The sequence below is a fragment of the Haliotis rufescens genome, unplaced genomic scaffold (genome assembly GCF_023055435.1).
Source record: "Haliotis rufescens isolate VD_foot unplaced genomic scaffold, xgHalRufe1.0.p SCAF_2, whole genome shotgun sequence".
In the NCBI taxonomy this organism is placed as follows: domain Eukaryota; kingdom Metazoa; phylum Mollusca; class Gastropoda; order Lepetellida; family Haliotidae; genus Haliotis; species Haliotis rufescens.
Genome location: NW_025963890.1, coordinates 60,362,399 through 60,384,919, shown reverse-complemented (window position 1 = coordinate 60,384,919; position 22,521 = coordinate 60,362,399). Strand labels below are relative to the sequence as shown.

Below are 22,521 nucleotides of genomic sequence, written 5' to 3'. Positions count from 1 at the left end.
AGCGGTGATTTCAGAGAGATTGGGTACAAACTTTTGCACATAGTTGACCATCCCCAAGATGCGTTGCACACCTTGTTTGTCAGTAGGTGAAGGCATTTTCTTGATAGCCTCAACCTTGGTCTCATCAATTTGGAGTCCATCAGCAGTGAGTACATGACCCAGGTAGGGCACTTTTGGCAGTTTCAACTTCAGTTTAGACTCATTCAGTTTGATGTCCTTCGCTCGAAAATTAAAAAGGGCGATCAATTTCTTGTCATGATCGACCTCAGCATCCTGATCAGTTTCTCCCACGCCGTAAACTAAGATATCGTCATGAATCGCACGAACACCATCCAGTCCAGATATGGCAACATTCAGTCGTCGTTGGAACTCTTCAGGAGCTGGTGAGAGGCCAAATGGCATACGGAGCCAACGGTACTTACCCCAGGGAGTTTCAAACGTTGTCAGGTAACTGCTCTGTTCATCCAACTGAACATGCCAGAACCCATTTTTGGCATCCACCAAAGAGAAACATTTGGCCTTGGCCAACTTAGGCAACACATCATCTATAGTCATTATCGGATAATGGTTTCTCTTAAGTGCCTTGTTTAACGGTTTCGGGTCGATACGGATCCTGATTTTGTTTGTCCTCGGTTTCTGCACCACCACCAAAGCTGACACCCAGTCTGTTGGTATGTCAACAGGTGTAATAATCTTCTGCTCCGTCAGTCTTTCCGGTTCAGATTTCAGCTGAGATTGTACAGCAACAGGAATCTTGCGACATGGTAACTGTACTGGGGTTACAGTATTGTCAACCTCCAAGTGTAGAAAGCCTTCCAGAGTTCCCTCACCATCAAACAAATCCTGATAATTTTGTTTGATATCAGTCATTTCCAGTTTCCCAGGCTCAAGTGAAGAGTCAGCAGTTAGATTCACCTCGGGTGATTCCATCAACAGAATATTGTCAAAGTTCACAGTGATCAGGTGCATCTGTTGAACAGCTCGTGCCCCTAATATTGGTTTGCAACCCTTCTCAGACACAATTAGAAACTCAACACTGTATCTGCGGCCATTCTTGGGGTTTTGTAGTGACACACGTATCTTCCCAAGAGGTTTTGTCTCAGCACCGTTGTACATTCGCAGTGTGGAAATCAGATTAGTGTCAAATTTACTGAAGTTGTCATCCCTGAAGGCAGAAGAAGGCAGAATGTTAACAGTTGACCCACAGTCAAGTTGAAATTCAACTTCCTCTCTATTCACAACCAATGTTGCAAATATCTTTTTGGGGTAATTCTGATTGACCAAGTTCATTTCATCAACTTGTACAGAATTGACACAGTCAGAAGTTACAGACATTACAAACTCTTCAGACTCACTATCTTCAGTATCACTATCCACCATGTGAACCCTGTCTTTGCTCTTTCCAGGACACAAAGCAGCAAAGTGATTTCTCTTTTTGCATTTTGCACAAGTCTTACCCCATGCCGGACATTCTTTCTTTTGAAACTCATGCCTCTTTCCACAGAACTTACATTTGAGCAGTTCAGATGTTTTGATCTGTTGCTTAGCATTAGGTTTCTGTGACTTGTTGGGTTTCCTTTGACTAACAAACTAAACATCTTCAGCTTGCGATAGTGATTTCAGACGTCTCGTCGCACTGTCATGCGACCTACAAATATCTATGCAGTCCTTTAAAGACAGTTTTGAAGCTTGTAACAATCTCTTTCTTGTTGCATTATCGCGGATGCCCATTACCATCCTGTCACGGGTCAATGACTCCGCTAAATCCCCATAGTTGCAACTCTTTGCAAGATTTCTTAATACTGCAACATAAGAATCAATGGACTCAGATTGTTCCTGGTCCCTTCTGTTGAAATTGTATCTTTCCCAAGTTTCATTTGTTTCCCCTATACAATAATGTTCAAGTTTTTCCAGTATTTTGTCCACCTTCTGTCTATCTGCTTCATTTTCAAATTCTTATCCATCTACAATGTCTAAGACATCTGGACCAATACATGTCAATAGGGTAGCCGATCCACATTCCTCACTATCAGTCCTAGTGCGAGATGCAAGCTCATAATTTTCCCACATTCGTTTGAATTTCTTGAAATTTCTAGACAGATCACCTTTCAGATCTAATCTAGTAGGCAGTGGAATGTTAACTGGTATGTGAACAACTTAGAGTGCAGCCTGATTACCTTCTGCCATGATCAGTCAAAAACAGTAACCAAGCAATATGGCGTAATGGCTTTCCGTAGATTCAATTACACACAGAATAGTATTCAGTCAGTTCAGATAGAAAACACCGTTGTTCTCATAGATCATATCAGAAACAGTTTAGATTACTGGTTGAAATCCCTTACAGTCAGAGTATATATCAAATTTCACAACGAAATATGACACAGTTCAGTAGATTTACCACGCCGTATCGGTATCACGAAAATAGGTGACATGCATCAGAAACGCACGCGGTCAGTTAGACAGAGAACAGAAACAGTCAGAATAGGGAATTTCAACACAGTCCAACGTTATGATAGCAATCTAAGTTTTACTTCTGACACCATGTTAAGTGTTTGATGCTACTTGACTTCATCACTACAAACTTATGACAACTAGAAGTGGTTGGTCATTGAATTTACTTCTCTGCTTCTAGAACGCCATCAGACGACGCTCACAGTGACGTCATGCCTATATGCGTACAGTAAGGGAGGTAACTCTCAAGCCATCAATACGTAACAGTCTGTTGAGGCTGTTTGTGTACTAGTGACAGCCAGTTGAACGTGATAGGGGTCCAAATGGACACAGAAATGGAAAAGTACCGAGCAGTCTTCAAGTTTTTTTACCTTAGAGAAAAGTACTCCACAAAAAACTCATGACCGTTTGTCATAAGTGTATTGGGATACGTGCCCTAGCTTTTCCACTGTTAAACGGTGGGCAGCTGTGTTTAAGGCTGGGAGAACAAGCTTTGATGATGACCCTAGGTCTGGACGTCTGTTAACTTCCATCAATGAAGATTCAATCAAGGAGAGAGAAAAAGTTTTACTGTGAGATAGACGTATTACCATTGCTGAACTTGAGAAAGACACAGGTCTAAGCCATAGAACCATTGAAACTATTATTCACGAACATTTACAGATGAATAAAATGTCTTCTCGTTGGGTGCTAAAGTTTCTAAATTCTAACCTGACATTGCAAGAGAAAATTTAGAGCTAATTGAGGAGGATTTCGTCAAATTAAAAAAAGAGATCAGTAACAGGTGATGAAACATGGGTCTACCACTATGATCCCGAGTCAAAAAGTCAATCCATCGAATGGCACCAAAGACATTCAAGTCTTCAAGATCAGTGAAGAAAGTTATGGCCACTGTATTCTGTGATGCAAAGGGTGTGATACTTGTTGATTACTCAGAAAGTCAAAAGACGATAACCGGTGTCTACTGATTTTCTTTCGCCTGAGAAATTCCATCAAAAATAAGCGGCGAGGTATGCTGACTGCTGGAGTTCTACTACTTCATGACAATGCCCCTGCTCATACCTCTCGGGGGCACGGGTGGCCCAGCCGTCTAAGGCGCCGCAATAAGCTGTGCAGAGTTGCGTCCCTTGGACACACCAGAAACCTACGATTGTGGGTTCGAATCCCGATTCGCCCCGATTATGTTTCTAGGTTTGTCAGCACCATACCCATACTCGTTGGTTTCACTGAAGTGGTAAATGTATAAGACCTGCATCACTTCTGGTTTTCCTCCCACATTAAAGGCTGCTGTGCGACAAGACGAAGAGCTTTCTCACTCCATACTCGCCAGACCTGGCACCAAGTGATTTCCACCTGTTTCCTAAACTGAAAGAACAAATTCGTGGAAAGCGCCATGTCGACAACGATGACCTCAAAGATGCCGTGAATGTGTTTTTCAGGGTGGCTTCAGAAAACTTCTTCCTGGCGGGAATTTAAACGCTTGACTATCGACATGAGAAGTGTATTGAAAAGCAGGGAGATTATGTTGAAAAATAAAATTAATAACACTTTCACAATTGTTGGTTTTGTTTGTTAGACTCAGAACTTTTTGACCAGCCCGAATCACATGAAGGGATAATTGACTGTTGGAAATTTGAAGTAATCCCTCTTGTCATACAGTCTTGTCGAGAGTGTTTTGTCACTCTGAATCTTTATGCATAGATCTAAATATGAAACAGATGAGGCCGTCTGACTGGTCGCCTTTAATTCTAGTTCAGCTGGCTAAATCAGTGGAAGGGAATTGACTGCTTGATTGTTATTGAACGGTATCAGATTATCGATATACCTCAAGCTTAATTTCTTGGCCAAATGACCCATTTTTGACTCTGCCATTCCGAGCAGAAATTCCGAATCAGATTCGCGAAAAGATATAGGGAAAACCACCTTTGTTAGCCAGACATGCACGAATGTTTCGAGGCATGCTTCTGATGAGAAGGCCAATGTCAGCTTGACTCAGGTTGTTCCAATCACCAGTGAGAGCAACACCGAATTCATTGAGAGTGGTGGGTGGATTTTGACGTTGACGTACACGTCTGCCAATCACGTTCAATACGTGTTCCTTGGGGAAAGGTCCGTGCAGGCCATGGCATGACATGGATGTTTTGCTGTTGGAGGACTTGGGTCACAATCCTGGTACGATCAGCACGTGCATGATCATCTTGAAAGATGAAACGTTGCCCAACATGTTATGTAAATGACACAATGATGTTGTCCTGATGGTATGGACCTATGACTCTGCCATGGACAATATGGACCGCGCATTTCGGTCAGTCATTGTGATACCACCCCCATACGGTTATGGGGACTGTCGGGTAGCCTAGTGGTTAAAGCGTCCGCTCGTCACGCCGAAGACCCGGGTTCGATTCCCGACATGGGCACAGTGTGTGAAGCCCATTTCTAGCGTCCCCCGCAGTGATATTGCTGGAATATTGCTAAAAGCGGCGTAAAACCATACTCACTGACTTACCCCATACGATTATGAACCCAATCCCAAAACGATCATGCTCTCGGACGTTAACGTCCATAAAACGCTCATTAGGACGTCTCCAAACTCGATTCATTCGGCTATGGCAGTCGAGAGTGAACCTCCATTCAGCCCAACGTCGATAACCCCAGTGCTGACTTTCCTTACACCACTGACACCTCTGATTCAAATCAAGTGTAGTAAGTTGTGGGATGACACGTGGACGTCATCATCGACGTTATGTGTTTGTTGGTATGGGGCCCATAATCTTCTGACGTGTGCCCACCTGTAACATGCACGTAAACGTGCAGCACGTTGCAAACGTTGCATGATCAATGCTGTTCCTTAATGATTAAATGTGTTTGATAAAGTGTATTTGAGAGTTTGGTTCCAAGGAAACAATATTTGTCTGCTCACAACCGAGTCTGAATGACAATGGTAAATCTGGGATACCACCCCTTGCACGTGCTTTCCAAGGTCACGTGCTCATGACTGTCACAATGTTGTGTTTGGGAACTTGATTTCTTCTGCCACATAAATCACTTACTTCATTGCCATACATTGTTGTATTTATCTGTAGTTACACCTCAAACATAATATCGCCGACATTTTTGTTTACTACAAGCAAGTCTTGACAAAAACAAACCAGTACAAACATAAGCTGAACACTTCATCTTACAGTTACAGACTTGGCTACATTATTTCTCTTGAATTTCCAAAATCGACCTTGTTAACTTCTGATCCTGTCCAAATCTTGCAAGTGCAAGAAAAAAACAAGGATAGTTGTTATATTGTTATTAGATAGTTTCAAGATATCTGATAATTAACATATCAATATTTCAAAACTTAAAAATATTCTATGTGACAAAAATGACCCTTATGCTACCCTGTCCTTTCAAACAGATAGCACTTAATACATGTATCTACCAAGAACAGTTCCTTGGCCTGGAATCGCAGAGAAGATATCCGAGATTTGAATACCATTTAACACGATTTTGAACCAATCAGCGGAAAAAAACAATGGTCGTTGATTTTTTCTCTGATGAACCCCACGTGCACGGGAATGATGCTGACAAGCATGGGATGATAATCTGTTTTATCTGGGATTCGAGCCCACAATCGTTGGATCCTGAGACGAGAAGGCCACCCATGCCCCAAGCAACATAACAGGGTGGATACAGAATACACAACCTCTTTTTTAAATATGATTATTTGTCTCACATTTTTGCTGACAATTTCTTTTCAAACTATTTCAGGGACTCCAGAACTTGTGGTGCTTTTGGCTGATTCGGGCCTGCCTGGTCAACAAGGAACATTGTTTGAAATATATATTCACCACATGAACTCAACACAGAGGACCGGTAAACCTATATCTTCACCGGTGGCCATAGATTTTGACGTGGAGACACGGGACATATACTGGACGGACATTGGCACACAAACTTTGAGGAAGGTGAATATCGATGGAACAGCATCAAAAGTTGTTGCAGCGCTGAGTGAGTACAAAATAAATTAGTTTGTACAAACATAGATTACCCTCTTGAAGGCTTTGAATTCATATTATGCGATTGCGCTGGGACAACATATTATTATACTCAACAGTTTTAGGATGACACAGTTACACTGGAAAGTGTGGGGTGTCTGAATGCAGATGGGGAACAGGATTAACAACTAGCACACTCATTTAGGGATTAGCATTTTTGTGTGTGTAATTGATGACTGTCACAATTGAGGTATGACTACATGGTACGGGTATTTCAGGCAATGGTCATCATGAATAGGTAGCTAGGACAAATGCGCTCACATCTGACGCAATTGAATTTATCTCTTGGACAAAGCAGTAGGCATATTACATGTGACATGTACCTTATTTCCTGTACTTGGTAGAATCACAATACGAAGGATTAACACTGGACAGCACAACCCGGCAAGTCTTCATCACAGATGATGGTAATAATCGTATTGTGAGGATCGAGATGGACAGTTTACAGCCTACAGTGATTGTTAACACTGATCTCGACAAACCCAGAGGGATTGTTGCTGATACTAAAAACAGGTCAGTACGATTGAATAATTAAAGCAGCCCAGTGTAAATGTGTAATTATTTTTATATGTTGTAAGATTTCAACTGGATTGGACCGCCATTGTGAAACCATGCGGTGCTGGGGCATCTCAGGGATATCTTCTTTATAGCTCTTGGAAATTCTTTGATCAGTCAAGAGTCAAGAGTCAAGGTCACCCTCAAGGTCATACGAAATAAAAAGGAATTTGTTACCCCCTCACTTGAACTGGATTTACTGGTCAATGAATCTTGGTACATGATATCCTAGTGGCGGGCCGTATATCCAATACGTTCCTGAATGATTTATGCACAAGGTCAATGTCACCGTGAAGGTCATTCGTAAAGCATTGCTTGCCATTTCATTTACATATCTTTTGTTCTGAAGATATTTTGCAAGTCTTGTGTTATTACATTTTTGAATACTTATGGGTGGCAAATGATGCCAATCGTATATAGCAGTAATAGGTTACTTTCAATTAGTAGCAGATGCTGTATCTTTTTTGGAACAATGCAGAGCTTGGGCACCTCAGAGATTTCTCCGTTTTAACCTTGGGACATATTTTTGACACTTTGATCAAACACGTCAAGGTCCAATGCCACCCTCAAGCCTAAAAAACCTCGAGAAAGATTTACTATAGGTCAACGAACGTGGTAATGTTATAAGGGGTCCGATATCGATGTCGTGAATGAACGTATATTTTCAAGGTCACCATGAAGCTGATTCGTAAATAAGGATTGCCATTTCACTTAATGCATTTGTCTGCAGATATTTGTGCATGGCGTTTGGTGGAAATCGTATGATATCCCCCCCCTCAAAATCCCCCCGTACAACTGTCATTTATGGATAACAACCTCTGGTTTATTGCATATAACGACGTTCAGATGTAGATTCTTACACCTTATCAAGCTCGAGTGACTACATCCAAGTGAAGAGAAGTATATATGCCTGACATCTTGCGATAAGCGGCAGATTACCATTAACAACAATAGGAAATATATAACAAGTAGCACACAGATAACTGGATGAAGCAAGATGTACGGTAAAAATAACAAATAGCCCTATTCATGACAACAATTGCCTAAATTACCCGTACTATGTAGTTATTACTCAATTGTGACTTTCGTCAATTACACATACACCATTGCAATAAATCACAATTTGTTATTCTTAAGGTTGTACCTTTTCTCATTTACTAACCAACTTCTAAAATGTTCGTAAGATATCAACAGATTATCACGGTAACCTAACCTAAATTTGTAGAATATAATAATAACATGTTTGAAAATTATGGTGCAAAAAAGTAATTAAAACTGCTTATAACTTTGTTATTAAGGTAATCTCTGTTTTAAAGCTGTACTTCATTAGACGTGTTTTCATAAACCAGAAGTGATGTAATTTAACCGAAAATAGTTATTACATGTTTTGAGTGAGTGAGTGAGTGAGTGAGTGGTTTTTCCGTTTAAAGTCACACTGCATATGACATGCATTTCCCACAACTGAAAGTGAAATCATTCAATCGTAAGTGTGCATGACTTTCTTATTAAGGTAGCTTGAGGAATTATTAATACTATTAGTATTCTGTTCCATAACTGTGCTGTATTGGGATATGGAAAATGGAAATGATGTCATTAGAGTGGAATGTCTTATGAGATTCTAGTGATCATGTTATTCGCCAAACCGAAGGCAAATATGTCCTAATGGTGGTATGAATGATTTCTGGGTTCTTCTAGAAATGTTGGTGATTGTGATGGTGACTATGATGGTTTAAAGAAGGAAACCAATATATGTCATTTATGTATATGTATTTGAAAGGGGTAAAAAATAGGATGACAATTTTAGTAAAATTTTAGTAAATATTTTAGTTGAACGTTAGGCATTAGTATGCCACAAGTTTGAACAGTACTTCAGTTATACCAAGGTGTGCATTGATCAATCTCTTCGACTTCCTGAATGCAATATGCTATTATAGTGTATATAGGAAAAGCTTTTAAATTAACCTAAACGAAATGCATCTTTTTTGTATCAGAAACCTATACTGGGTAGACTGGGGAAGCACGCCGAAGCTAGAGACGTGCGACTACACTGGGGCGCAGAGGAAAACTCTAATTTCGGGACTTAAGGCTCCTTACGACATCACTATCGATGAACATGGTGGGTATACTTAGGGAATAAACAAACTGCCATTCCAATGCAGGTTATCTGTAGATTTAACTGAGTTAGAATCAAACGCGCAGCTCCACATTGAAATTGTGTATGCTTGTCTCCATTCTACCTTGACATTCTAAATTGAACGCAAACTCTTTTCTGTTGACTGAGATATTGATTAAAGGTGAATGGATTCAATCAAATGTTTTTAGTGGGCTGCCGATCTGAATTATGGGAACACCGATAATAATCTTAAACATGGTAGGGCGCTGTATATGCTCATTTTCACCAAAAACATTTACAAGCCTTGCAATGTTTAGCTTTGTTTTGCACGTCATGACGTCACAACGCTTTGTGACGCCATATTTATGACGTCACAATCGGATTTGAAAACGTGTCAAATTTCAGTTGTTTCACAACACTTGAAATACTGTTTTGGTTTGTTTCACTTACGGTGTCTGTTAAAAATGTGTTGACACATACATGCTTTGAATATTGAAGTAACCTAAATTCTGCATGATGAAACTTAGGATTGTTTATCAAATGCCAGTGAATTTGTAAAAAAACTGAAGTTTCAGGCATTTTGTAAATTGCCTAAATGGATCACGTTTTACACATGGACTGATTTTACACACTGACTGTAACGTTTACAACATTCACTTAGTTAAAACAACATGCTGAATACTCATGGAACAGTAGTATTTTGAATGTTGGATTGAACCTTGAGCAAAATTAAAGCACTCCCAATACAGTAAAAGTACCCTATACAACATACACTTAGTCACAACAACTGGCTGAGTACTCATGATATTGGAAACCCATACTTGACCACAATTTCTTGATTTTTGACACCTTATATGTTTAAAATAATATATGAAATGGCAATGTCCTCTGTGATGAATTGGTAGGGAATGCATATGTCTCGTTCATATCAGCCTTACGGCATACACTGTTTTTGCCATTCATTGTGATATGGTTGAACTCATGGCGAGTGCTAATGTGCAATATTTATATTATTATCACAAGGAGGGAAATTGTTAGAATGGTATGTCAATTCATTTTCTTATCACTGCCTGTGTGATGATATACATGAGTTGTACACCTAGTTGGTCGCTTGTTCTGGACTGAGGGTACAGGATCTATTGAATCTGTTCGAGTGGACGGTTCTGACAGAAAAACAATATACATCCAACCTGGACAACAATTCTTCTCTATATCCCACTTCAATGGCATTATCTTCTTCACGGCATTGCAAGCACCGTAAGTACACGTCTTTTTCATATTTTACTTAACAGTCTGAAATATGAGTTGCCATTTCGATTTGAAGCACGTTGTTGAGCGTTGTTAATATTCAATTTGAGTTTAATAATTGCTTAGTTAAATTAGCTATGTTCGGTATATATCAATATCGCTTACGGTGTGCCTTGAACATTTACCTGTCAAAAATATATTCCTTATAATGCTGTCTGGGGTGATACATTGAAGTAAAATGTCGTATACATGGAGTTCTGAATCAGGCTTGAATGATATGGTGAGGGTGGTCATGCTCTGTGGCTGGTTGCGCGTCGTCGTACTACGATGATGTACAGGCCGTCGTGATATACTGTAATATTGCCGTCTGCAGCGTTAACTTTTAGCTCGTTACAATAGTCACTGTGAACCGCTTCCAATGAGCAGCATGTTGCGTATGAGCTTTGTTGCACCGAAATGCACAGTCATTGTCAATACTAGGAAAAATATTAATTGAAAGTGATTTCATGTCAATTGATTGGCTATCCAAGCAATTATTTTTGCGTTTAAACCCCCATAGCTGACTATTGTTTTCTGATTGACTGATAATGTAGTGGGCGGGGCTCGATTTTATCACTGAACGATGTCACTTATTTTGTATCGTTGTCTCCAAGAATTTTGTGTTCCTGATTAAATAAGCTCTGTACAGTAAACTACGTTTATTACGAACACGCTTAAAACGAACTGACATACAACGAAGTGTTTTTTTTTTTTTTTTTTTTTTTTTTTGGGGGGGGGTCTCAGCCATTTGCTGTGTATATGCTGTATATAGTCTAATATTAGTGGTCCCTTTGAGTTTACTGTAGTTGTTAGTTCAACTGTTGACCTAACTTCAATGAAATCAAAAGCAGGATAGATTATCTTTATCTTTCAGGAAATAAAACGTGCAAGAGCAACATGTATATGCATTCGATGGAAATGTGCTTGCCTGTGTGACAATTTTACTTGTCATTTTAGTGAATTTGGAAGTAGTGACAAGTGCTCTTTTTTGGCTTGTGTAGAGTGTCCCAAGAAGATATTATCGTCATTATCTTGATACACTCCACTGTTGTGCGGCATTAAACAACCAACCAACCAACCAACCACTGTTACCTGAATTGTTGTACAATATTGATAATGATATGTTAGTCTGTTAAATACTTGATATGCTCATAGGTTTCTTCATTGAATGTATAGTGTAGAGTACTACTTAAGTAATATTATTTTAATCATGATATAACTGTCAACATAGGGCGTTCATGGAGAGTATTTCTGGTTGCAGAGACTTGATAAAGCGATAATAGAATAATAGTCTCTAGGCTTATCAGTAAGCTTCAATCAGCTGGCAATCACATACTGGGCTGTACCGGACAGTGAAATGCCCTACTGTCAAGTTCAAAGAAAACCACCCTGCAGTTTATATCAATGCATTCACATTATTATTACCAATAGTTAACTGTTTTGCATGTATTATTCGTATATTTCAGTTTTTTTGTTTTCTTTTCGTCAGAGATTCTTTTTATGTCTCAACGGATACTGGCTCCTATTCTTGGACCTTAAATGTACCCGGTTTACAGGCGTCAACTGGCATCCACGTTTTCTCGCCAAACTTCAATGCCTCAGGTAATGTATAGTTTTTCAATATATACACAGTTCCACAAGATATACGAAGACATTAGACACAAGGAATCGCATATTGTAATTGTAATGAGTATATTCACACAATTGAAGAAAAGTGACAAAGCCCTTTCCATATTCATAAGAAATCTCTGCAAAAAGCAGAGTCGATTGTACGATTTCGACTATATCATGAGCATGTGTCTATGAATCACTATCAAATAGTGATGATACCAGTTGTTCGCCAACAGGTTAGCGTATCCTTCCCCAACGGTGGCATCTGTCACAAACACATGCAAAGGCAAGTCAATTGTTCATCTGAGAAAACCACGGGAACATATTGTAGTCAAAATAGGTAAATGCATCGGACGTCATTTTTGGAAATGTCCTAAACATGTCTACCATAAAACATTTTGAAAGGTTTACTGTGGCCTTGAGTGTTGTAACATTGATCAAACCACTCCCGAGTCGTTTGACGCTCCTTGAAATGTGGTGGAAAGAGTGTATCTCAAAAGTTGAGAAAGTAAATACCAAAGGCCGGAGCTGTTGGAATATTGCTCGACATGAAGCGAAAGTTTACTATCTTGTGGAGAGTGTTTTGTCACTCTGAATCCTTATGCATAGATCAAACTGTGAAACAGATGAGGCGGTCACACTGGTCTCCTTTGTTCTAGTTCAGGAAGGTAAATCAGTGGAAGGGAATTGGCTATTTGATGGTTATTGAACGATATCAGATCATCGATATATACCTGAAGCTTAAGTTAACCTTCTTGGCTAAATTTACGTTGCCCTCCGAGCAGAAATTCCGATTAATGCATAAAGAAATAGATCCTCAAGTAAGGGAGTACAATTGGTGCCATGGGATGCCTACTTCTTGCCTAAATGTCTTCCCCCAAAGTTTACATAGATATTATCAATAAGAAAGTCCAGCATGGCGTCACGTCAGCTTCCGGCATCAGTCGAGGATTGAAATCCACGTGATTGAGGCCTCAATTGAGATACATTCTATAGAAAACGCGAGGGTATAGTGTTCTAAGAGGTGACCGATTTATTCATAAAACGCATTATGGATGAATAACAAGGCTTTTTTTTTATCTCAGTTCCCTGCCCTGATGGAAAATACGGAATCAACTGTGACCCTTGTGGGAAGTGCAAGACAATATGTGAGAAGACAACTGGTGTGTGCCTAGAAGGATGTGAGACTGGTTATAAGAGGAACACGTGTACACAAGGTTTGTACTTCAAGTTTGTTTGTTATCCTGAAATTAATCGCATTGTTTGGTAACACGAGAAGTTATTTGTGTTTAAAATCATTTTAACATTTTTTATACTTTAGTTTGTGATTCGGGAACATATGGCGATGACTGTGGATCAGCTTGTCCAAACTGCAAGACCGGAAGTTCTTGTAACCACCTAATCGGACGATGCCCGGATGGTTGCCAGCCTGGTTGGATGGGAGATTACTGTGATACTTGTAATATTGATTCTTTTTGTCACAGGCATATGAACATATCGTATGACTGTTACGTTTAATGTAATGTAAATGTTGATGCTTAAGAGGTTTGCCAGAATCTGACTGCCGCCACCGGGATAATATATTATAAGTATATCTTCTATAATATATCTGGGAAAATATTATGACACTCTGGATTGTCATATCAAAGGTGACTGAAGAAAAGTTCGTATGACGAAAACTCAACACGCACTTACTGTAGGTACATGTATCTCATGGCGACATAGTATCCCAGTGGCTATAAAACTAGATGTATTAGTCATGGCTAGTACACATACACGCACGCGCGACACACACTCACAACATATCCTCCAGTTAGGTCAATCTGTCTATGAAAGAGAAGAGTACAAGGTCACTGTGAATTATTTTCAAAGAACAGCATACTCTTTATTATTTTCGTTGTTACCTTGAGTTACACCTGAGATTAAACGCTGAATGTTCTTAAAATATCTTTCATTCAATGTCAAATTCTCGGTCACGGCCATACACTCTAAAGTTTGTTATGTTCATGGCTACCCAATAAGTGTGTTCTGTGGCAGGACATTGAAAAGGTAAGGTTTTTTGACCACCATTGACTTGAGAAGACATGGTCTTAGTCATAATGGAGAATTGCTGTGCGACGTGAGGCAACAGTCACTTACATTTGTGTGAGTGGCGGGTGTTACCGGTAGGGCAGGGTATGTTTACCCTTTTCGCGAAAACCTGATTTTCAGTGATCCATAGATACAATTTTCACCGCTATTTGGCTTTTACATCCATGTTTCTGTCTATAATCGAGACTACAGTAAACTACGGATACAACGAACTCAAAGGGACCACTAATTTTAGTTCGTTATAACCGTAGTTCGTTATAAACATATGTACAGCATAACTACAGCAAATAGTCGGGACAAAAAAGTAAGTTCGCTATATCCGTCAGTTCGTTATAAGCGTGTTCGTTATAACCGTAGTTTACTGTAGTTATTGTCACTGGCGTTGACGTTTTAGATTTCGAAAGATAGTTGTCCAATAATGAACTTTGGTACTTGTGGCACACATTGTACAACGACACTTCGAGGTGCTCACCCATACAGTTTTGCTGATGTTTATCAGTAATCAAGTAACACGCGATAACATTTCAGCTTGTCCAGCCAACACGTACGGAGCACCATGCGTATCTTGTGGTAACTGTTTTCGAGGTGCTTCCTGTGACAAGGTGTCAGGTGTCTGTCCCGCTGGATGCCAGCCTGGATGGACTGGAGACAAATGTGATTCAGGTACATCAAGAAAGCAGAGGTGTTCCTTATAATAACGTTACGATATGTTTACATTTAGAAACTTAAACATCAAGCTTTTAATTTTCTACAGTTACTTACATCATTTGCAGTGAGTTGAAGTGATGATAAAGTCCACCTTCCCTTGATAGCCACAAATATTGCCTTTTGTTCAGTTTTGGTTCGGTGGTGTAGCGTGGATGTAGCTCTTCACGCTTAAGGCCCCGGTTAAAATCCTCACATGACTACAATGTGTGAAGCCCATTACTGGCTTTTCAGTGCGTGAAAATGCTGGACCAATGGTGGAATATTGCTAAGGACATTGCATTAGCACACTGACACACTCACACGTACGGTTTTGATGATGCCTATTCGTTATCATTTAAAACGCGATAACATTTCAGCATGTCCAGCCAACACGTACGGTGCGCCATGTGTTTCTTGTGGTAACTGTTATGGAGGTGCTTCCTGTGACAAGGTGTCAGGTGTCTGTCCCGCTGGATGTCAGGCTGGATGGACTGGAGACAAATGTGATTCAGGTAAGAAGTTGTAGGCATCGGTATGGGACCGCTCCTTGCTTCTGATTGGTCGAGAGGATCACGTGACCTCTGTGACGTCACTTCCGGTCACGTGACCTGAGCAGTGCATGATGGGTCCTGCGCGCGCATCCAAGATGGCGGCACATCCGTTTCCGGTGGCATGCGCATTCAAGATGGCGGCGCATCCGTTTCCGGTGGCGTACGCATTCAAGATGACGTCACCTCCGTTTCCGGGGAGGTAGGGGAAAACCCGGAGAAGCGCACGTAAAAGGTGAACAGGATCGACATTGAAAGAAGCGCGTCAAAAATCTTTAGTTGTTGTTGTTGTTGTTCTACACATAGACGTGGGGGTGGTGGTGGTGAATGGAGGGAGGGAGGGAGGGAGGAGGCGGGGGTGGGTTCACGGTGTGGGGGTTGGAGAGGGTCGTCAAAGCAAAGGAGGAAAGTTGTCTTTTGGGTGAGATGGCGATCCTGTTTTGTTTTTCTTCATCCTACAGACAACACAACACGACTATGGGTTCAACTTTTTTTAATCCCCCGCTCACATGAACCAACACAACAAAATAAAAGTCACAGGATAAGGGGGGGGACATCCCTGTGACTTTTGTGAACATGAACGTATGTACACGTATGTGAACGTATGTACAGTTTGAAAAAAAAGAACTTTTGCCACTTTGACAGTGAACGTATGTACATTCCTAAAACGCAGTGAACGTATGTACACTCCTCAATCAGGAATGTTGACAGTCAGGTGATCGTAGGTTCAGTGAACAAGTGTCAGGTCAATAAGGGCAGGTTGGTTCTTTTGATGTAGGGTACGCGTCTGGGCACTCAGTCGAAAGGCAGGCATCTCATCCACAGGAACGGAGGTAGACACTTTGGTATGAAACCATGCTAATACCGTGGCATCATTCTTGACGGTGTCCTTCCAGTCCAACGTATGTAACACTGGATTAAAAGTCCACCCCCGTACGCGATAGGTCAGCATGTAGAGACAGTACACCCCACACAACGTGCTGTATCCATGTTGTAAGGGGCGTGTATTCCATCGTTGTTGAATCTGACCCATGCGATTCAAAGTCTCTTTGAACAGGGGTAATGAATACAGTCCATAGCTATCCATCATTTCCACGGATCCAGGAGCTGGACGATAGATGCTCACCCAGTGTGTGCCAGGTTGATCGCTTAAATCTGTGTTGATCACGTAGGCTTTGGGGTAAAAGGGGTCATCCTGTTGCCATCCCAGTCTGGCGAAGTCATCTCTGGCCAGGGTGCCCCGGTAGATGGCATGAAGTGGTTCGTCATCAGCCACGAGGGCTTCTAAATCCAAGTTGCTCAACCCGAGTGGTTCATCCATGGTTCCTTGTAGGAGGAGAAAAAGTGTGTCATGACCGTCTGTCGCTGCTCTTTTTATACCATCATCGCATTCCCGAAACGATCTATTTCCAGAACATTTTCGTATTCCTCATAGCAGATGAGGGTGACTGGGTCCTCAAGAGCTTGTCCAAACTGGATTTCCAAACCCAACTTGCCAGTGTGTCGAGGGTAGTTGATGCCTTCATCAGCGCCAAGGTCTGGGGTGAGATCCACCACCCACAAGGTGTAACCTTGAGTAAAGGCCTTGGGAGTCAGTTCGCAGGTCTCAGGTCGCCATAGCTGCCCCGTGTTTCGGAACAGATTCATGTAGACTTGTTTCAAATGGGCGCTGTTGTTGCTGAAGTCGCTTTTCATTTCCGTGCCATGGACTTCCTGGCCGTTGACTTTGAGCTTCATCATGGTGACATGATTGTGTTTGAAGTTGTACGGATTCTTCTCTTTGCTTCCTACGTAGGCACTATTGTCCACCAGTCCCAGGACCACGCGTATTGGTAATTGGCCACCGATGAGGTGATCCTTGTGAAAGTCCCTACCGCCTCTTGGGATGTCATGGGCAGTCACATGCACACGTGAAAGGGGATACTTGGCAGTCACCCCAGCGTTCAGACTGGACACGTGTGTTTCTCAGACAGCAGGATCGATGTTGAGCTGACGGACAAAGAATTCGGCTTTGGTCAGCGCTAGTTTGTAGACACCATCAGCAGCACACATGAAGAAGAACTCATCGGGACTTCGTAGCAATTCCAGTTTCATAGGGACACCATCCAGCAGATAACGGTCTTGAAGAAACAGGTCACAGTGTAGACGGCCTGTAAGTTCCACTTCTTTGGTGGGTACGATAAGATCGCATCGCGTTCTGACACCTGTGTTTCTTGTGTTCGCATCTGCATCAGGATTGAAGACGTCCATTTTACCAGCATCGTCGGTGAACCAACCAGGACATCGAAGGTGAGATGTTTTGGCTCCTGTACCATAACTCAGAAGGGTTTCCAAGTAGGCTCTGTAAGGGTAAGTGCCCATGGAGGGTGTGATCTCCAACTGATTGTGTCCCACTTGCAGCCGCACTCGCGAAACAGGGAATGCATCACATTGTTGACTGTCGATACGGGGTTATCCGCTAGAAAGGTATCCGTGCCATCATCTTTTGTCACACGTAGACATACTCTCAGGTAGCACTGTTTCAAATCAATGTAAGCGTTCACGGGATTGGAAATGTTAAACTGGAGTGGTCCTGCTACAGAGGGTGGTGCCAAGGGACTATAGCGAATCCACCGACCCTCTTGCACAGAGGTGGACACAGGGGGTACAGTAAAGAGATCCAACTGGGCCTTTGAACATTCGCAAGCATCTCGGCGCATCATGATAATGGATGTTTCACCCTTTTCTCTGCCTTGAAGGACGTCTGGTCAGGTTGAAAGTCTGATGAGGACTGACCTACAAACCGTTTTTCTTTTCCTTTTACGCTGTTTCTGGTGGGTGGTGGTGGTTGGGACGACTTTACGGCTTTTAGGGGGTCTCGGCTCCTCACGTTCCTCCAAGACATCCATCAGGGCTGCTGTGCCGCGATATTTCAGACTCTCTGACCATTTGCGTTTGCCTCCAACCACATCACTCACCAACCCAGGCAGGATCTTTTTACCCATCTTGAGCACCGATGTTCCGGCAGATTTAAGGAAAGGCACTGCCACGTTGATGATAACGTGCTTTGTATACTTTGATACCACTCCCACGCTGGCCGAACTGTCCTCGATTCATCTGGTGTGCCAATGCGTGTCCCAACATGTTGCTTTCTGCGTTAGTAGAGGCGTCTGAAGTGAAGTGTCACGATGGCTTTCCCCATTTGAAATGGCACGGGTCATTCCATGTGTCGTCCATGATATAGAGTTTAATACCGTCAAAGGAACCATGACGCAACCCAAGGTAGTGAATGTGCTGAGGGCTTTTAATCACCACACTGTCTTGCATCATCTTCTTTGACACAGGCACGTAGATCAGCAAGGGGGCCATCGTATTGCCCACAATTTGATCTTCGACCAGGTTGGTGTAAATGTACACAGTATCAAATCCTGACAGACGATGTGCTTTTGTGTCACCTGTGATTTCCACATAGCCACCGGTCATGGGAGTAGCCCCCACTTGCCAATGGGCCAAGGCAGTCAAGGGAACGGGCGTCTCTGTGTAGGTGTTATAGTCCTCCTCACAGAAGAGCGGTAGTTGAACAAATCCGAGCATTCTCGAGAGTGGACTTGGCATGATCACTTCCGTGGAATAGAGTGGTCCACCAGTATTTCCCATGAGAGGATGATTGATTGCTACTTCTTGAGGGGCTTGGAATCGCACCTTTCCATCTTCAAGCATGTCAAATCGAAGACTATCTGCGGGATACTTGACATCAATGACAAACCATCTCCCATCACTTTGAACGCTGTCTGAGGGCTGTTCTTTCAAGACATCCGTAATATGTTCCTGAATCAAACGGTTGAGGGTTTTCACCAAATCTTCAGATGAATAGACGCCTTTCTCGATAGGAATCTTCTTGCTTTCATAATGGACGACACCATACTGTGGGTGTGGTATAGCGCTCCCCGCGCTTTCATACACAAGAGTGTCTTTTTTCAGTTTGAGGTTCAGCGCAAACCAGTCAAAGGGTGGGGCGATGTTGTACCAGGTCATCGGAAAGTGAACTTCGCTGACCCCCACCTCCCACTGTTGACGGTCCAGATGCAGAGGATAAGGCAACTTGATTTCATACGCATTGACGGTGTTGTTTGGATAGATGTCCATGGAGGCATCACTGGGCAGGGTCATGTAAAAGTCTTGTTTCGAAAAAAAGGTGGCAGCCATGATGACGTGAGTTAGGGTAGAAAACTCTGGGTGGATGAGGTATCAAGTTGAAGTCTTCTGGTGGACGGGGTCGTCGTGGGTATGCCTGGTGAGGCGGCCAAGGTTGGTGGTGGAAGTATGTATCCCAAACAACTGGAGAGCAGGGCTGTCCACAACTGTTTCTCTCCGTGATCAAAGGCCAACTGTACCATGCTCATGATGATCACGCCATATATCACAATGATCTGAGCAAAAAACACGACTTCACTGCGGGGTAACGTCATGCCAAAACAACACCAAGGTGAGTGTCGGCGCTGGTGATGACGAGGTGCAGCAGCAAGGGGTGGTTCATTGGTACCCACGGATGCTGAGAGGCTTCTCTGCAGAGGTGATGACGGTGGTGGTGGTGGTGGTGGCGGTTCTGTCATCGCGTGTGTCCAACCTCTGAATGAGTCTGAGAGACAGCATGCTCCTTATTTTATCTGTAAATGATCTGCAGGGATCCACGAATTAAAAACTAGCAGGGTAGCCAGTCCATTTCACCAAGACCTCTTCTTGACCCTGTTTCGGTCCTGGACGTCTTTTCAGCACGCGATCCACGGCATACACATCGTCTGTTTTCAAGATGGGTTGTATTTCTTCAGGGTAAAAAGTTCCTTGGAGGACTTCACCATGATCATCTTTGATCCGATACACAGGAGGTGTTCTCCCAGTCACCAACTGATCCACCGTAAACAGTTCAGTGGTCCAATTGGGGAGATAACCTTTCTCAAAGGTGCCTTTGGTTTTGTTCAGACGTACAGTAAAAGAGAGGGGGATCTTGTCTTGGGGGACGACGGTCTTTGTGTTGTTATTTTCTTTTTGCGCTGAAGCTGTTGTTGTTGTTGTTTTTCCTCCATGTAGTCTAACACACGAATTTCTGACAGGGGATCTCTTGGGAGGACGTCCACAGGTCGCTGGCCAATGGTCCGATGCACACGACGGTTGTACGACTTGATCAACTGGGGTAAGACTTTCAAATAGTGTCTGGTCCCATGCTGTGTAAAGTATCGCCACATTTTATTTTTCAGAGTCCTTTGAAACCGTTCCACCACGGATGCTTTCATTTCAGGATTTTGACTGGTGTAGAAATGAATGCCATGCTTCGTCATGAGAGCCTGGAAAGGACGGTTGACAAATTCTCTGCCTTTGTCCGTTTGCAATTGAGCAGGGAGTCGATCTTTGGCTTGTTGCATCAGCAAGGTTTGAAAACCTTCGGTCAAAGCAGAACTGCTCTTGGCCTTCAGGGGTTGCACCCATGCCATCTTTGAAAACACATCGATCACGCACAGCAGATATTTGAATCCTTCATTGTCATCTTGAAAGGCAATCATGTCACTCAAGTCTGCTTGCCACAGTTCATCGACCCCTCCCACACAATAGTGGTCTCTCAGAAAGGAGCGTCTGGCTGGTTTGTGCAAGGTGTAGGTACTTTTGGTTTGCAACCAACGCTTGATTTGACTTTGCGATGGCATGGTTTTCTTCTTGCTTTTACTGGTTCTTGCATCTTTAGCGTGGATGCGTGCTGCTTTCCACAAAGGTCGCCAGCCTCCAAAACTTGTAGGATGTTCAGGATGAAAGTAAGTTTTTTCCAACCAGGCCGTCCAAAGGGAAGTAGGAAATCCTTTGTTTTGTTTCCCTTCAGCAGCAGCAGAGGGAAGAATGCGCTGTCGCGTCTTGGTCTGTCACTTCATTTCTCTCAGACTGATGCCACTTCCTACATGAATGGCCTTTTTATAGAGAAGGGGAGAGATTTATTTTTTCTTAGGTGGTGCTAAAGGGTATCCATGAACCTCACCTGTTGATGACTCTGTCCTGTTTGGTATCAGATGGAGGTGGAGTCATCAACCATGGGGTTGACATCACATCTTTTTCTTCCTCCACTGGTGGATCCAGTTGCCACGAAGGAGGTGGGGGTGGCATCTCATCTTCTTCTTCTTCTTCTTCTTCCGCTTGTGGATCCAGCTGCGGCCTCCTTCTTCTTCTTCTCTCTTTGTGACTTTGCGGGGAGAACGTGGGGAGGGAGAACTGGGTTATGGGTGTTTCTGGTGTGGCATGAGGATGGTGTTGCTGCTGCTGCTGCTTCTGCATCCATTGCCATCGTTGAGGATTTCCAATTATTTCATGAGGGACATGACTGTTGGCCAAATGGTGACTCAAAATGGTCCAACCTGCAGGTCCCTCTTTGGTTTTCCGGTGACGCACTTAATCGTTGATCAAGTCCACCATGTGTGTGCCAGGGACAGGTTTCCCTTCCACGGTCAGGGTTCCCTCTGGAGTCCAACTCAAGTCGGGATTGTTTTGAATCCTTGTCATCAAATTCATGGCTTTACTGGACATGGCTTTAGGAACACTCATGACCACTTCGTCTATCACTTGTTGAGGAGGGGCAGGTCTACCTGTGATGTCCATTGTTGATGACGGTGGTAGTGGTGGTGTCACTTTGGGTTTTAGTGGTTTGATGGTGTTGTTGTTGCTGTTGTTGTTGTTGTGCTGTTGGAGCTGCAACTCTAGCATGTGTTGCAACAGTTGGTTGTATTCTTGTTCCCGCATGTGAAAAGGCTGCTGTGACCTCTGCATCAACGCGTCCATCTCTTCCAAATTTTGGAGACGTTTCTTTTCCAAGAGAGGGGTATGAAGTGTCTGACAATGACGTTGTTTGGTGGCCTGTAGACTTTGCCATGTGTCTTCAGACACCAACACCATCTTGCGTGCGTACTTCATGGTGGCACACCACACACTGATCCCAACCTTCCTGGTGTCAGACCATTTATTACTTTCCTCCAAACAAAGAGGCTAGGGCAGAACCAATAAGAGGTATGAGTCCTCCTAATAATCCTCCTCCATGTTGAAGAAGTTTACGTTTCTTGCTTAGAGGTACTTGTTTTTTCATGAGCGTATTCAAGACTTTACCGTGTCGTTGCAAGTT

General features: G+C 42.7%; 1 protein-coding gene across 5 annotated transcripts in view; it reads left to right on the top strand.

Moving 5' to 3' along the window:
* Positions 1-22,521, top strand: part of LOC124142135 (multiple epidermal growth factor-like domains protein 10) — a 38,268-nt gene that overhangs the window by 5,210 nt on the left and 10,537 nt on the right. For 4 of the 5 annotated variants that reach the window (XM_046510444.2, XM_048400278.1, XM_046510437.2 and 1 more), the window contains exons 2-10: positions 6,211-6,450; positions 6,842-7,010; positions 9,044-9,168; positions 10,269-10,422; positions 11,942-12,054; positions 13,149-13,280; positions 13,385-13,522; positions 14,683-14,817; positions 15,219-15,353. In XM_046510444.2, coding sequence (XP_046366400.2) covers positions 6,211-6,450; positions 6,842-7,010; positions 9,044-9,168; positions 10,269-10,422; positions 11,942-12,054; positions 13,149-13,280; positions 13,385-13,522; positions 14,683-14,817; positions 15,219-15,353 — 1,341 coding nt within the window. The remainder of the gene's footprint in view (positions 1-6,210; positions 6,451-6,841; positions 7,011-9,043; positions 9,169-10,268; positions 10,423-11,941; positions 12,055-13,148; positions 13,281-13,384; positions 13,523-14,682; positions 14,818-15,218; positions 15,354-22,521) is intronic. The other variant, XM_048400277.1, reaches the window with a different exon arrangement.